This window comes from Dreissena polymorpha, chromosome 8 (genome assembly GCF_020536995.1).
Source record: "Dreissena polymorpha isolate Duluth1 chromosome 8, UMN_Dpol_1.0, whole genome shotgun sequence".
Lineage (NCBI taxonomy): Eukaryota > Metazoa > Mollusca > Bivalvia > Myida > Dreissenidae > Dreissena > Dreissena polymorpha.
In genome coordinates, this window is record NC_068362.1 from 19,563,919 (window position 1) to 19,579,699 (window position 15,781).

General features: G+C 32.8%; 1 protein-coding gene across 1 annotated transcript; it reads left to right on the forward strand.

The window, feature by feature from the left end:
• Nucleotides 1–2,487: 2,487 nt before the first annotated feature.
• LOC127842642 (uncharacterized) lies at nucleotides 2,488–15,781 on the forward strand. Its single transcript, XM_052372271.1, has 7 exons — nucleotides 2,488–2,620; nucleotides 6,147–6,219; nucleotides 6,363–6,461; nucleotides 8,302–8,421; nucleotides 14,362–14,460; nucleotides 14,822–14,953; nucleotides 15,403–15,781. Exons 2-7 carry the CDS (start codon nucleotides 6,180–6,182, stop codon nucleotides 15,468–15,470), a joined length of 558 nt encoding a protein of 185 aa, XP_052228231.1. The 5' UTR covers nucleotides 2,488–2,620; nucleotides 6,147–6,179; the 3' UTR covers nucleotides 15,471–15,781.

Sequence of the window (15,781 nt, forward strand, 5' to 3'; positions counted from 1 at the left end):
TTGAGTCGATTATGATTTATTTTCGAAGTTCATAATAGCAAAAATAGAATGACGAATACACATGCGGTGATACGGAAGGTGTGGTTTATAATATTTCGAATTGTATTCACCAAAAATTGCAATTGGAAAAACTATTAAAAATAGTATAATTAGTAAGCGCTCTGGGTGGGTTGGGGCCTCTGTCCTTAATGCTTATGTGTATGTTACTGTTGCTGAGATCTGGTTTGTTAAGTCACACCCACAACATTGATTGTATTCTTTATTGTAAAGCCATGATAATATTTTATAAGAAAATGACACACTGATATTATGCTTGTTTTATATATATATATATATATATATATATATATATATATATATATATATATATATATATATATATATATATATATATATATATATATTATAACTTAAATCCAATAGATATACATTTAATAAAACATAGATAAAATTAGATTCATGGTTTTTCTTTCTTTTTGCCTTCAGTACCGTTTTGCGGAAAAGTCCACATATGTTTTGGCTATTATTTTTTTAAGGAAAAAAATTATGGCTATTATTTTTTGAAGGCCAGAGTGAGCACTGGATAAAGACACGGAAGATATAAGTGGAGGTGCATATTGTTTTAACGTTTTTGTTATAAACATCGAATATAAGTTGTCAACTTAGTTGTTATAAACATTGGATTAACGATGGCTTTAAGGTAAGCGTGTCGGAAACCTGTGTTTGCCCGGTTCGAATGTTTACACGTTAATTTACATAAACTGTATTCATACGCGTCTTAAATAAACTATGGCGTACCGTGTAAGTCATTGACTCATTGTTTTGTCAGTTTTGTTAAAGTAAAAATTACCATTGTTAACTGTTTTCGTTAGTTGTTGTATATAATAAAAGGAATATTACGCTAGTCAATCGTTCCAAGAGTTTGTATCACTCTCGTTGCTTGTGCTATTTCGCATCACACTCGAGGCTCCGCCTCTCGTGTGATACGTCATCACACAAGCCACTCGAGTGATACAAACTCTTGGAACAATTGACTAGCGTAATATTCCGTATTTATTATATACTTGTTTAATGCATTTAACAAAATACAGGTTGTATCAATCGTTGAAATAAAAAATCCCGTATTACGCTACTCGCTGTTTCCAATTCCGTTTTACCATACTAGCCGGACTACTTCGACCCATTTAATGACGTCACATTCCGCGCACCGAAAATATAAATATTTTATATTATATAAATATAACATGGCTGACAGGGTGACAGTAAATTTGTCAACTTGAGGAAATACTGTCAACCGAGGCGAAGCCAAGGTTGACAGTATTTTTCCGAAAGTTGACAAATTTACTGTCACCCTGTCAGACATGTAATATTTATTTTATTATACTGAATAAACTATTCAAACATGAACAATTTATATGAACCAGGAACAATTTAAATATTCAATAATTGAATTTAATTTCAGCAATGAGCAACCATTAATATGTTGAATGGTTCAGATTTACGGGCAGAGCAAAATGAACTTCGCTTTATTCGGCACCGACCTAGAAATCTATTTATCCCATCAATTTTCTTAGTTGTCAATTATTTCTTTAAAAATATAGATCTATTACAGAACCAGCTTTCCGTATTTTATTTTCATCACTTGATTACGCAATTTATGACGTACTTGTGTGACGTCATTTCGGTGACGAAACATTTTGGGACAACAATATAGACGTGGTGTTTTTTTTTATTACAGTAAAATATTTGTTTAAAGCATCGAACGAATCCAAAACGTATTTCGGATTGTGTGTTTGTCATGCATAACACCTTAAGAACAGACACTGGAAGTGTATATCGTTGTAACTTTATTGTTATTAGCATTGGATTAAAGTTGCCTTTGAGGTAAGCGTGTTGTTTATACTAAATTGATTTTCTTTTTGACTCCTGTCAAAGCTTAAAAAATGGCATTTATCTATTCTAGAGCACAGTTTCAGCTAAAATCGATATTTTAATTACCCAAATACAACGGACACGCAAAACTGCGTACTGCGCATGCGCGAATGGGACAGTATAATTTTCGAACATCCGCACGTGATTGCTAAGGCAGCGGGATACAGTATTTTTTGTCAGTAATTTTTTTCCGCTGGTGGCACTTGTTTGCTATGGCAGCGGGATACAGTATATTTTGGACAGTAAATTTATTCCCGCTGGGTCTGACAGTATTTCTATGTCACGATGGCCTATGGGAGTTTAGCATTGTAAATAAAAGTGAGGTATAATAATACGAAATATATTACGTAGTACATCGTGTGACGTCATTTCTGTGACGAAACACAATAGTTTTATCTAAACTCTCTGGAATTTAAGGACATGTCGGACGTGGTGTTTTTGAACAATAAACTTTTTGTTAAAAATAACGAACGAATTCAAAACGTATTTTGGAGTGTGTGTTTATTATGCTTAAATGTTTGTTTCGATAGGAATACAATAAAATACTAGTGTGGTTTAAACTAAGTTTCGATAAAGACATGGAAGAATAGAAGTGGAAGTTCATATTGTTTCAACGTTTTTGTTATAAACATCGGATTAAAGTTGTCAACTTAATTGTTATAAACATTGGATTAACGATGGCATTAAGGTAAGCGTGTCGGAAACATGTGTTTTCCCGGTTCGAATGTTTGCACGTTAATTTACATAAACTGTATTCATACGCGTCTTCAAAACTATTGCGTACCGTTTTAGACATTGTTTTGTCAGTTTTGTTAAAGTAAACAATACGATTGTTAACTGTTTTCGTTAGTTGTTGTATATAATAAAAGGAATATTACGCTAGTCAATTGTTCCAAGAGTTTGTATCACTCTCGTGTGATACGTCATTGCACAAGCCACTCGAGTGATACAAATTCTTGGAACAATTGACTAGCATAATATTCCGTAGGCAGTTACGGAAATTAACGGGGCGAATCGATATTACATAAAAGCTTGCTTTTGTACATATTTACGAGGTGAAACGACATTTAAACATACAAATATTTGAAAACTATATATTGATTGCTGATCAAATAAGTCGCGCTTTTATAAACATTCCGTATAATATAAATTTTCATGAATGGTATGATGTTATTTGCGACGCTCTTGCCGCAAGACGTCAGAAGTAGAAGCAAACCAATATGCGTTGCAATATGCACCGCTATGCGGATTCGCTCTCTTTTTATACAAGTATTCATTTGTCAATATACATGCAAATTATGCTGTATGCAAACACTTAAAAACGCTTTATGCAAACACTTAAAAACATACGAATGTCGCTGTACCATACCTGAGTATCGTGAATGCAAGATATTTATAAACGTACAAGTTTGTTAGCTTTAAAATAATCATAATATGCTTTGTTCTTAACATTCGTGTGTTTATCATTTATACATAACCAGAAAATATCTTATTTGTTCTGTTTTATTTTTAAAAGATTTTTTTTTTAAATTATTTTTAAAAATGTTCTTTCATTACACACGCAATAATTAATTGCTCTAAAAACAAAACAAACTGTTGCTCATGGTAATGTGTGTGAGTTTTTGTGTAGGAGTAAGATATTTTTAGGAGAGAATGTAGCCTACCTTTTTAACTTGAACATCACTATCGTAAATTGAATAGAAATTGGTGAAAAGTTGAAATGTAGATAGCTTTAATTCGCCTGTATGTTACACGTAAACGCCGTCAAATTGTTAGTTTAAAAACAAACGCTTAATTATGAAGATATTGTGAAAACAATCTTTTGGCTATGCTTAATACATCCAATACTTAAAACTCGGTACCGAATGCAAGTGCAATCAAAGTGCTGAAGGCATTAAATTTGTTCGCTATTGCATAATGTTAGATGCAGCTCATTTTTCAAAATTATGTTATAGCTTTTTAAATCACAAGTTTGAAATCAACACAACACATTTAAATTTATAAAGAGTGTGTCTTAACGCACAGGTCGAGATGTATGTGCATTGTTTATCATCATATTTATGTTATAAAGATGACTTAGACAAAATAACAACAACATGTCCCTTTTTGGACGTTCTGAAAGCATCGAAAATTTGATGAAAATGGTATAATGAGAAACATTTAATATCAAATAAAATGTGCAATCACCATAAAATTAAATGCACATTGTGGGAATATCGAATACTTATCAGACCAAAAATATAATTTCATGATGGAAATTCCCTTTACAAAACGTTTGTTTGTTGACACAATATTTATGGAAATAAATAAAAATGAAATCAGCGAGCATTAATTTTTACTCACGAATTAGCCTAGGTAGTCATAAAGACAGCGCTGTTGACCCGTAATTTGTTGTCTATGCATTACTTGTTACCCTAGCAGTTCACACGGTGTCAACCAGTCTCTGAACTTACCATCAGTATAGAACACTAATGCGCGTGGCTGTTAAACCCAGCTTTTCACTTAAAATTACCTTTACACAATACCAGCAAACACGAATGAATACATTTGATTTAATCGGCTGATTCGATAGAAATCCCTCGAACTTTGGCCACATCACTGCATTCTTACTTGTAGGTAATCGAGAACCTAATGCTACTAATGTGGTGTTTGATAAGCTGTATTGGGAGAATGGTAAATCCACACATTTGAATATTTTGCTGAATAGTAAAACTAATATTTTTGAAATTATTACGAATAATATAATACATGGAAATGAAACAAATTAAAACTTGTAATACTCAGTTATGTGAACTTATATATAATGTCTCCTTTCAGGTACGTGGACGTACTCTAAATTAATATAGCACAAAAACACGAAATACATGCAAATCTATATAGTTGAACCAAAGCTGTAAAATGCACGAAACACTTTGTACGACTGTAAACGCACATACAAAAATAATCCATCTATTGGAACAGAACGAACTTCTAATAAGCAAGATTGACATATTGTAAGAAAAACATATTGCTTAAAATCAAATTTAATTGTTAGAAAAGTAAAGCAATATCAACTTCAATCCCAAAGAAATTTTCGCAATACTTAAACAAATATAAAATGGATTCTAATGACATAAATATTAATGATCTGATAGACAATTTTAAACAAATATCAAACACACATCATCACAGCTCATTCAATATTGTCGAAAACGAACCAATAAATGAAACACTTTATATTGAGGAATAAGATCACGGGACACCCATTCAAAGTTTTAGAAATAAAAAAAAACACAATCAAAACTCTAATGCAACAAAGGCGCCGATAATTCTAAAAATATTGCCAACTTTTTGTATTGACTGCAACGAGTTTATTTTTCCGTATATAGTGAATATTCAATTACATTTTCGAGAAGGGCATTTATCCTGGATCATGGTGCAAGGGTGCTATTGTTCCTATTTTTTTAAAGGAGATACAGATGTTGCAACTAATTATCGAGGTATTACATTTGTAGATATTATAGCAAAAAAAATTATTTTTTTATCAATTACATTGCGCGATCGAATACAGTCTTTTACATAGGTCGCCATTGTGAAGAATTGTTTCATGATATGATAACTTAGACGAGCCGCTTCGCAGCATCGTCAATTACTGTAGCTGTTCTGCGTCTTTGTATTATCGTGCTCGTCTAAGCCTCTTTCAACATCCTTTTTAATACTTTTGCATAAATCATTATATACACGCTTAATTAATAGATTATAAGTGCGGGTTTGCAATTAAATACTTGCCTATTTACATGTAATAAAATACAATTGATAATCTGATGAGCGATTAATACGCACTGTTTTCAAGTTACTGTCTCATCTGGTGTTTAACTGAGATACACGCAGTTTTAGCTGTAATATTTTATTCACCAAAATGTGTCCAGGACAACTTATCCAGTATTTTCGTGTCATGAAGCCACCGTTCCGTGTCGCCAATATTGACTAATGGGGTTTTAAATCAACATCGACGATATTTCGCACGACTATGGTTGCCGGATTCATTAGTAGATCATTTTCTGAATTATGTGTGTTACTTGTATTGAATAGGTAAATCAAGCATGTTAATGGTGTATGTTTTTATCGACGATAAAATGGGTTTTAATTTAAAAGTACTTGCATGAGTTTTAGTCCAATTTGACCGATTTTTTTGCTGTATATCCCTTCATTCTCTATTTCAATTTTCATTTCAGTATCAACTCAAGGTCGTATTTGCCGTAGCATGTATGCTGAATGCGTCTGTCAAGACCGTTAATGCTGCTGGAGGTATAACTTTTATTGTTAAAAAATATTCAATTTCTTCCCGTTATTTCGTTTGTTTTTATTTAAAAACACACACACACAGTTACACAACCATTTTACTATGATATTGAATGTTAATACATGTATAAAACATTATTCAATTTCAGCTGCTCTTGGTTCGCCATGTACCACGACCACGGACTGCGACGATGCCGTGACTTCAATAACTTGTGACACCACAATTGCTTCCCCGAAATGTGCCTTAGGTATTTCACACATGTAAATTTAAATTCTTAAAGTTTGTCAAATACCGTTGGTGAAAAATAATGTTTTATTTACATTTCACTTATTGAATCTTCGTAGCGCCCTGTAGCCCCTAGGCATTTTTACTTCAAAAAATCCCAAAAACTAAGATAGCAACCATATATTTTGATTGAGTGTATGAGCGTACGTTTTCAACAAATCAAAATAATAATATTATTATTACGCTGCTTCCAGTGTTCGAAATTCGCACTAGCCCGATAGCCCGGGGCTAGTTGATCTCGTTTCGGGCTACTGAATTTCCCTAGGTACTAGCCCGATCGGGCTAGTGATTTTTCATACTTTGGAAAATTAAAAATACTCAGAAATATTATTTTCATCCATCTTTTGAACCATATCTAGCGTTTATTTAGCGTCGTTTCGCGTTTCCTCGCCTTCCCGATCATGACGAGAGTTTGAATGACGATTTTTGTTTGACACAGTGCATGCGGATCTACCCAGGTTGTTCAATATGCCGTACTTTCTGAAGGGTAAACTGCTTTCCGAAAACCGTACAATTCAACAAATGTTGTAGATGTCCGCCATCTTGAATTTTTTAATTATCTATTGGCGAAGTAAATCATTGCAATATCATTTTTTTAAAGAATATATCAACCAAATTATATATTGATTGCGTATTTGGTAGGTCACTTTTTACTGGTTTTCATTTTCGGCAGTCAAACGATATGCGTATTCAAAAGACGTATCTTGATATGTTTTCGGACAAATATTTTCGGATACGGAATAAATATCCGTCGATTTTAATTTATTTTCGACGTTCTTGATGAAAAAAAAATAGAATGACGAATACACATGCGGTGTAACGGATGGTCTGGTTGATACTTTTTCGCATTGTACTCACCAAAATTGGACATAGAAAGACTAAAAAAGAACAATAAGCTAGGGGAATTGGACTCTGTCCTCTATTCGCTTTATCCTACGGCCTCGGACTCTCTCTCTCTGCTTAGTTTTTCGGATTTCAAATTTGGTACAATTGACACCTAAACATAATTTACAGACAGGATATATACCTTTGCATCTTGACTGCATATTCTAGGTACTGATTGACGAGTATCTGAATACATAAATATTATAATCGTATTGAGTCATTGAAATATTATCATAACTTTTCCAGTAATTGGGATGAACTGATATTTCCGTTCCTTATCAATTACACCCTACCTGCAATCAACACTATCCAAGAACTGTCCAAAATATAAACATCTTTTAAAAACATGTGATAAACAATTCGGGCTGGTAAACTTTGGTTCGGGCTAGTGAAAAATTCCATCTGGTAGCCCGAACGGGCTAGTGGTTTCAAAAGTGAAATTCGCACACTGTGCTTCCTTGCAGCCATTGCGGGTTGAGTCAAATACTCTGAAATCAATGTGTACGCTCTCGTGTTTATTTTAACAAGCTAGCATTTCCTAGGGTGACAAAAGTTTTGTTTGTTGAGGTTGTTGTTTTATAATAAAACGAAGGAAATTGTGTATGGGAATGTTTATGCAATCATCTTTTCTCTCATGTCTGTTTAAAATCCACTCAAGTGTTTCTTAGATAAAAGCTTTCGTAAATTGTTTGGTTAATCCATTAAAACAAAAAAGAGTTTTTCCGATAAATGTCGTAAAAACAGGGTCATATATATCGATTTATGTTAGCGGGTCCATGGCTGAAGAGTCAAAGTTAAGTTCAATCTGATCGTTAAGGAGGTTTTTGTAAATGCCATTTATGTTATATATCTTATTGAAAATACTTAATAGATTAAATTTAATACATTAAGTATATTATTTGCTTTTCCTTTCACAGGACCTACAGCAGATTGCACTGCTGACCAACAGAGTTGTGTCAACGGAGCTACATGTGTCAGTAATGAATGCACTTGTGGCACTGACTACACCGACGGAACAAACGGGATCTGCAAAGCAAGTAAGATGCTGCTACGACAGTGTTCAATTTCAACTATCCAAATTCGTTTTCTCGCGATTTTCCAGTTTCCAAGTTAGCATTATCTTTATAAATATTTAAGTTGTATGAGCTATCTTGATCATCATCAAATGTGCTTAGTATTCCATGAACACAACACATAACATATGCTGTTCAACTGCGGAAATACGTCATTTAAAACCATTCACCTGATACCAAGTCGCGTCTGTCTGTGACTGTTTATTTGTGCATATTGCATGCAAACAGCAATATTTTGCAAACGAACATTTAAAGCACCATAGAAACTCAAAATCAACTAATATTTCGTAAAATATTTCGTTAAATTAAATTAGACCATAAACAATCAGTGTTCCTTACAGCAATAGCCAAAATGTCAACGCTATATGTGGTATGGTAACATTTAACACAATACAAAATACAAAATGCTCATTTTTATATTGTGTGACACTATATACCATGCGATTTCCCGCGACGATATCCAGAATTTTACGAGCGAACGCGAGATTCGCTTCAGGCAGCGTTGGAAACACGACGAGAAATCTCGCGTTCGCTTGTAAATGTTCGGATATCGTCGCGGGTGATTCACCTGGAATATTTATTGTCACACACAAAATAACGAGAGCGCCGACGGCGTTGAAAGTCTTTTTGAAAGATACATGGAAATTTCTACTAAAGTTAATGTTTTAGGAACAGTTAAATGAATGAAAATCTAAATGCTTTTGTTTTAATAAACGTTATCGATCATTACATCACGTTTTAAAGTTTGTCATCCTTATTCAAATATTTAAAAAAAATCAATTAATATGCAACAGAATTTGCAGATTAATATAAAAAATAATGTAGTTTTACCCCCTCTCATGCCGCCCAAAATCGCAAGGAAAATGTTTGCCGCCACAAAGTTTAACGATATTACAGTCCTAAACAACCTCGACAGTCTTCTGCAAGAAACATGAAAATTATGTATCCGTTAATTTATTTAAAGTAACGTACCCCATTAATAAATACATTGAAAAAGTATTAATCTCAAAATCAAATACGACGAGATTATATTTGTTTATAATACATAACTGAGTATGCAAACAGTTTGCGAAAAAAGTTAGGAACATATTTATTGTATTTATTTGAAATATGGAATATATGAAACAAGTTGTGCAACTACGATAATCTACGATAATCTTATCAAAATCTCGTTCCCATCCACGTTTTTAATGGCATTGGTAACATATTTTGGTATTTTCTCAGATGCCATTAGATATGATTGCATACAAATCTTTAATGATTTTAATAGTCTTTTATATATTATAATATTTCTATAGTAAGAAAAAAAACGTGATTTCGCCGGTATTCGAACCCGTGTCGTCCTAATCTGTTAGCGAGGCGCTACTACTGCGCTACGCAAATATTTACCTTCCGAGGCGAAACATAATATATATAGCAGAGGGAGTAATCAAGTGATAGTCAAGACGGCAACGTCCATGTCGAGACAGTTATTATTCGCCGTTTATACCCTTTTTTACTCTTTTGTTAAATGTTTAAATGACGCTCAATTTCCAGCCATATTAGTAACAAAAAAAAAACGTTAAAAATATATATACGGCGGTACTGTGAACGATCAAAAGTTATATCTATGAGATCAACGATAACGAATGCCTTTTTCTGCGCAGAATTTAGCTGCATCACACGCAAATCAATTTCGGGGTATTGCGCCAAATTGTGTAGCTTATTTCGCTTTATCAGATCTTATTGATCAGATATCTATATTTACATAATAGAAAAACACAAGAAAAATGAAAATAAATGAAAGCATATCGTCTACTGAATGTAATAACTAGGGTAACTGACATTTTGTGAATTGTTCAGGAAAGCATATTTTCAGACATTTTCCAAAATACAGTAAGAGCACTTACGTTATTTTTTGCGCTCAAAATATTTCAGTGTTGAAATTATGGTTACTGCTCCTTTCTTAATTTTTTATTGTTTTAAAAAAGACATATCAATTTGGAGTTTCGTTTCATTTTTCAAGTGTTATTATAATACTAATCAGAAAATTTGAATACGGAAAAATGTTAATTATATTAATAAAACATTTTTTTGCTTCTCCTGAAAATTAAACAAAATGTCAGTTACGCTACTTTTTACATTCAGAAAATGACATGTGTTTGTTATGTAAATTTCGAAAATTTGATAAAAACATTATTTTTACCAAAAAGGTTGACTTAATATTTTAACAGTTGATGTATGTCACCTTAATAAACACAAAAATGTAAAAAAGTAAAAATGTATAAAAATGTCAGTAACATGACTTATTACATTCAGTAGGCGATATAGGTCATCTGGCAATACACGAATCATCCGTACATATTTGAAATATTTATACGCGCGTTCTTCGAACATACCTGTTTTTGTGGTTTGTCGGGCATTGTTATTTGATTTTATTATTAATAGTATCGTGAATCATCGCTGCTTAATAAATTGGTTTATATGGTTGGGTATTTCTTATTCAATTAATCAAAACTGGTACGTATCATGCAATTGTTGAAAACACATTAAGAATCTATGATTGACATACCATAATACTATAGGCGAATATCTTCATTAATATCTTTCTGATCAAAATTAACTTCAAGTGCGCATAGTTTACGCGATAGCGATTTCTGCAACTGACCGCGAACTGACATTGATACTTTGAGGGTTGGAATGCAATGCATTAAAGTGAGGTAACGATTTCACTGCCGGAACGACATCTTGTTTAAAGCTTAATACATTTACGTGTTTACCGGTAAATTTCGAAAACAATTTTAAATATTTACGTCAAAGCGTATATCAGGTTACTGAAAAACAATATGTATATGATCTAAAATTTATGAGTGCACATAATGCAATATCGTAGCAATTACCAAATATGAGAACACAGCCTTGAAGTACAAACGCTCTGGCGCTGACAATCTTCCAAATATGAAGGGACAGAGTTGAGCGTGAAACTGCTCAGGCCTTATCATGAGAGATACAATTGTTTCATGCTGAATACGAAGTTAACATCGTTGCTAAACGAACTGTAGTATCCCTTTTCATATACTTCCCAAAAATAGAAAGTCGACTGAATAAAACACTAATGAAAATGTGAAAACTGTTTGTAGCGTCATTTAAAAAAGTACTACATGTAAATGTAATAAAATTAAGGGTGTTAAACGACGAAAAATACCTGCCTCGGCATGGACGTCGCCATCTTGACTATCTGTATAGTAAACGTTATCTAGCTTTTGCCAATAACATACTTGTTTTACAAACTAAATTTGTTTTATTTTCTAAAAACGTATTTTCACTTGAAATGGTGTTATGAAAATTCTCAAAGGAACATCTTAGAAAAAAAGATTCTAAGTGAAAAATTGTAAGAATTCGAAAATTCAATGTTAATTTCGTCTGCCATGTAGGATGTTCCTACTCCATCCGGGCATTTTAACCGCATTTTTACAATCAACCGACGAGACGTCTTTTCGATTTGTGGTAAAAAGTCCATTGGCTAAAGCCAATAGACAAAAACGAGCCAATAGACAAAAAAATGCATTTTGTATCTCGTTAAATCTCTGTTACCAGACCACATCTAGCGTTAAAAGTTTGGCTATTGCTATAGACCGTTCCATAATCGATAAATGGACCGCCGCCATATTGTCAGTCACGTGACTGTCCGCCATTACACTGCTGCTAACTTGTGCGAGTCTGCGATTGCAAAAGCCAAAGACGTAGAGAATACCCGCTTCACCGTTGTCGGATAAATAAATTACTTAATGCCTTAATGTGAGGCGATTATCACATTTTTGTTGTTTAAATGATTGTTTGAAGTTGAGATTGATTGTTACAAATAAAATGTTTAAAATGCTTTCGTGTATTTGTTTTTGTTTATCTGTAATCAAGTGGTAATCATCGGCGAAAATTTGCTGGTTCAGTCGCTCATACTATGTCTTTGATTAGACTTGTTACTTTTAACGTTTCACATTCTCGCGCAATTAATTACCGCTAATTGTTTGTAATTGATCTCATTTGGTAAAAATCTACATTCCAAAATCATTACATATTATATTAAGTATGATATTTTTGATACGCCTTCCATTATTTTTTTTGTTCTAACTGATATCAGAGATAAAAAAATGTGGTTTGGACTTATATTTATTTTTTTAGATGGAATTTTGTCACGTTAAAAAACGAGCTTTTTATCATGAGAGAGTGATATTGATCTTGACGACCTTTTATGTGATTATTCGGAAGATGAAGAGAATGCGATCTATGTATATCTATATTTTCATCTTTGAATCATTTAACAGCTATAAAGCTAAAAATACTAAAAATTGTATTTTATAGGTCTTTGAAGTAACGCAAAACATATGGATAACGACACCAAATGTTTAGTCAATTAATCCACACAAAAAACTCCGATAAAAAAAACACCTAAATAATATTTCAAAAATATATTATTAAGCGCCAAACGAATTTATTAATACATTTATTTGCAACTTTAAAAACGCGGCATAAGCATCAAATTAAAGATTATCTGAAGACTGAAAGGCCGACAATTTGACACAATAAAGAGCTCTATGCATAAGCCGTAATATTTTTTTTGCAGAAAAGCTTCAATAAATTACAATACTAATACATCTAATTATAAAAATATAATTATCAATGGCATGAGGACGCTAGTGTGATAAATAAATGAGTGTTAGAAAGTGTAAGGAGTGCTTTGAAAATAAACATACTACAAAGCCATATTAAAGCAAAGGACATGACAGTATTTAATGTAATTTTAATTTGATGGGTTTTGTACAAAGAATGACGCTATTGAGGAATATTAACATACAACTGAAAAAGCACAACTTCATATGATGCAAATTGAACTGTGTACTCATGTATATTGAAAACTCGTTACTAGTGAGTATGAGTGACACATATCTAACATTTTAACACACATATATTTATATACATATATATTTTTTTAAATATTTTTTACCTCTGTTTGGTGTCAAATGTAATTTATTGTTTTATGATATCGTTCGTGCATTGCCGTAACATCAAATCTTCATACGGAATGACGTAGTTTTAATTAACCGATACCCGCTAAATACGTTAAATGTTTTATTTTTATATTTTTTTTAAATACTTTATTTTTTCATAAATTAAACGGGATAGTATCTTTACGGTGTACAATTTCTGATATTCTATATTGGACATAACTTTTAATTTGCAAAATATGTAACATATCTTATTTACGCAACTGTTAAGTATGTCGGAGGTAAATTATCTTACCAAATGACTGCTTAATACTACCAGGAAGATGAGACATGGTGGCATCATCAATTGTGTTTAATGACCAGATTGTCATCTGCCACCCAGTGTGGTTTATGACACCATGTGGTTAGTTAAGTCTGGACAATATCTGATCAAAACGAGATAATCGGATTATGCAGAACAAAGGGGCAATTAAACACTGGAATGCAAAGGCATACACGATTTAAAGATTGATGCAAATAATCAAATGGAAAATATTGCATTTAATTTAATTAAATGCTTTTTTAAATGTGTCAATGTGTTAGTTTTCCAAGACAACCAAGACCATGTAATGACGGCCTTAGAATTTAGAAAGAAATTCATCCGTTGAATAATCGGTGCTCTCTTATATATGTTACCGATTGTAAAGCAGCAGTGTAATGGCGGACGCGGAAAGAATTCAGGGGAGATAATGATGTAATGACTAAATTATGGAACGGTCTATAAGGAACACTGATTAATTATGTGTTAATTTTATTTTACGAAATAGTTTACGAAATATTCGTTGATTTTGAGTGTTTATGGGGCTTTGAAAATGCATTTCTCAATGCAAAGCGGTACTTAAAACTTATGCTGCATATGTGTACTATCAACAATATATTACAGAACTTGGAATACCATGCATTGACACGGCTGGTTGTGATGTTGGAACTGTCGTTTTTGTTATCTGCGACACGTCTCTTTCTGCGCCCGTGTGTGCTATTGGTACGTCGACTTACCTCATGTTATCTTTAATCATCAGTAAATTCTGTATTGTCTGCAATTAATTCCGATATGTTTAAATCTATGTACTTAAACAACCCCACCCAAACATATGGAACAAAAAAAAAACTACATGTATAAACAGTGTGTTTTAATTTATAACAATTATCAGATCAACTACTGGACGCATTTAAACAAAAATCACTTTAAATATTTAAAATTATTGTTCCCCTACAGCATGTGCCGTATTCATATTTTGCATGTCCGATCAACACCCCTTTTTGGCTGACATATGTTCAAGAATCTCTTATCATCGGGACATTTTCAAATAGATGCATTAAGTTATGACGCAATTTATTCTTAGCTGCTGGTGGTACGTGCTCGGGGGCCACTACCAATTGTATCAGCCCTGCCACCTGCACCGGATCTTCAAACACCATATGCGAATGTCCATCTACATACGAAACCCTGGCTGACGGCTCATGCTACATATGTTGTAAGTTGTTCCGCTTATTCCGAACAAAACATTTAAAATAAGTAAAACTGTAGTTTCCATATGGAGTATCCATGTGAAACCGTTTTATTGCATTTGAATTTAAGATAATAATAAGACACACGGTAAATTAAGATATTTCCTTCACATGGGACCTTTGGAAACAATTCTAGCGAGCTTCCACTACATAGTTAAGCTTAATTAAAGTCTAGGCGCAATTGTCTTACTGAACGCAAATTCCATTAACACATGAACGGCGTTAGAAATGCTTATTTTTCCGGTTCGATTGATGATCATCCATTAATCAGATATATTTTAAGAATTAACACATTTTTCCTATTTCAAACTATGGTCAAGTCACGTAAACATTCTATATGTAGGCCTATATATAAACAATATACAAAAATAAAAAAAATAGTTAAAAAAAACACCTTAATTTCTTTTTTTTTCAGCTGGAGCCATGACAGCCGGAGTTTCTGTTGCGATTGCCCTGATGACATTGCTTGTAGCGCTCATGTAATGTCGTACATAAACATCGGACGGGGATTTTGCTATCAGACTTTACTAGTATACTGTGCTTGCCTTCCAAACAATTATGCTATGATTCTGCGATATTTTTTCTTTCCAAAGTTGTTGTTGTTTGATCTCTCAGAAGTGTTATCGGTTTGTATGAGAACATCTAGCATGTTCGCTACAGTTTTTATCTGCTGTTATTCTATTAAAATTAATAGAATAGCGAACATAAATAAAATTATTATGCGACATACGCTGTATGAGCACAAACGCGATCCTTTGTGATGAGATATTTAACAATAAAACCTGTAAACAATA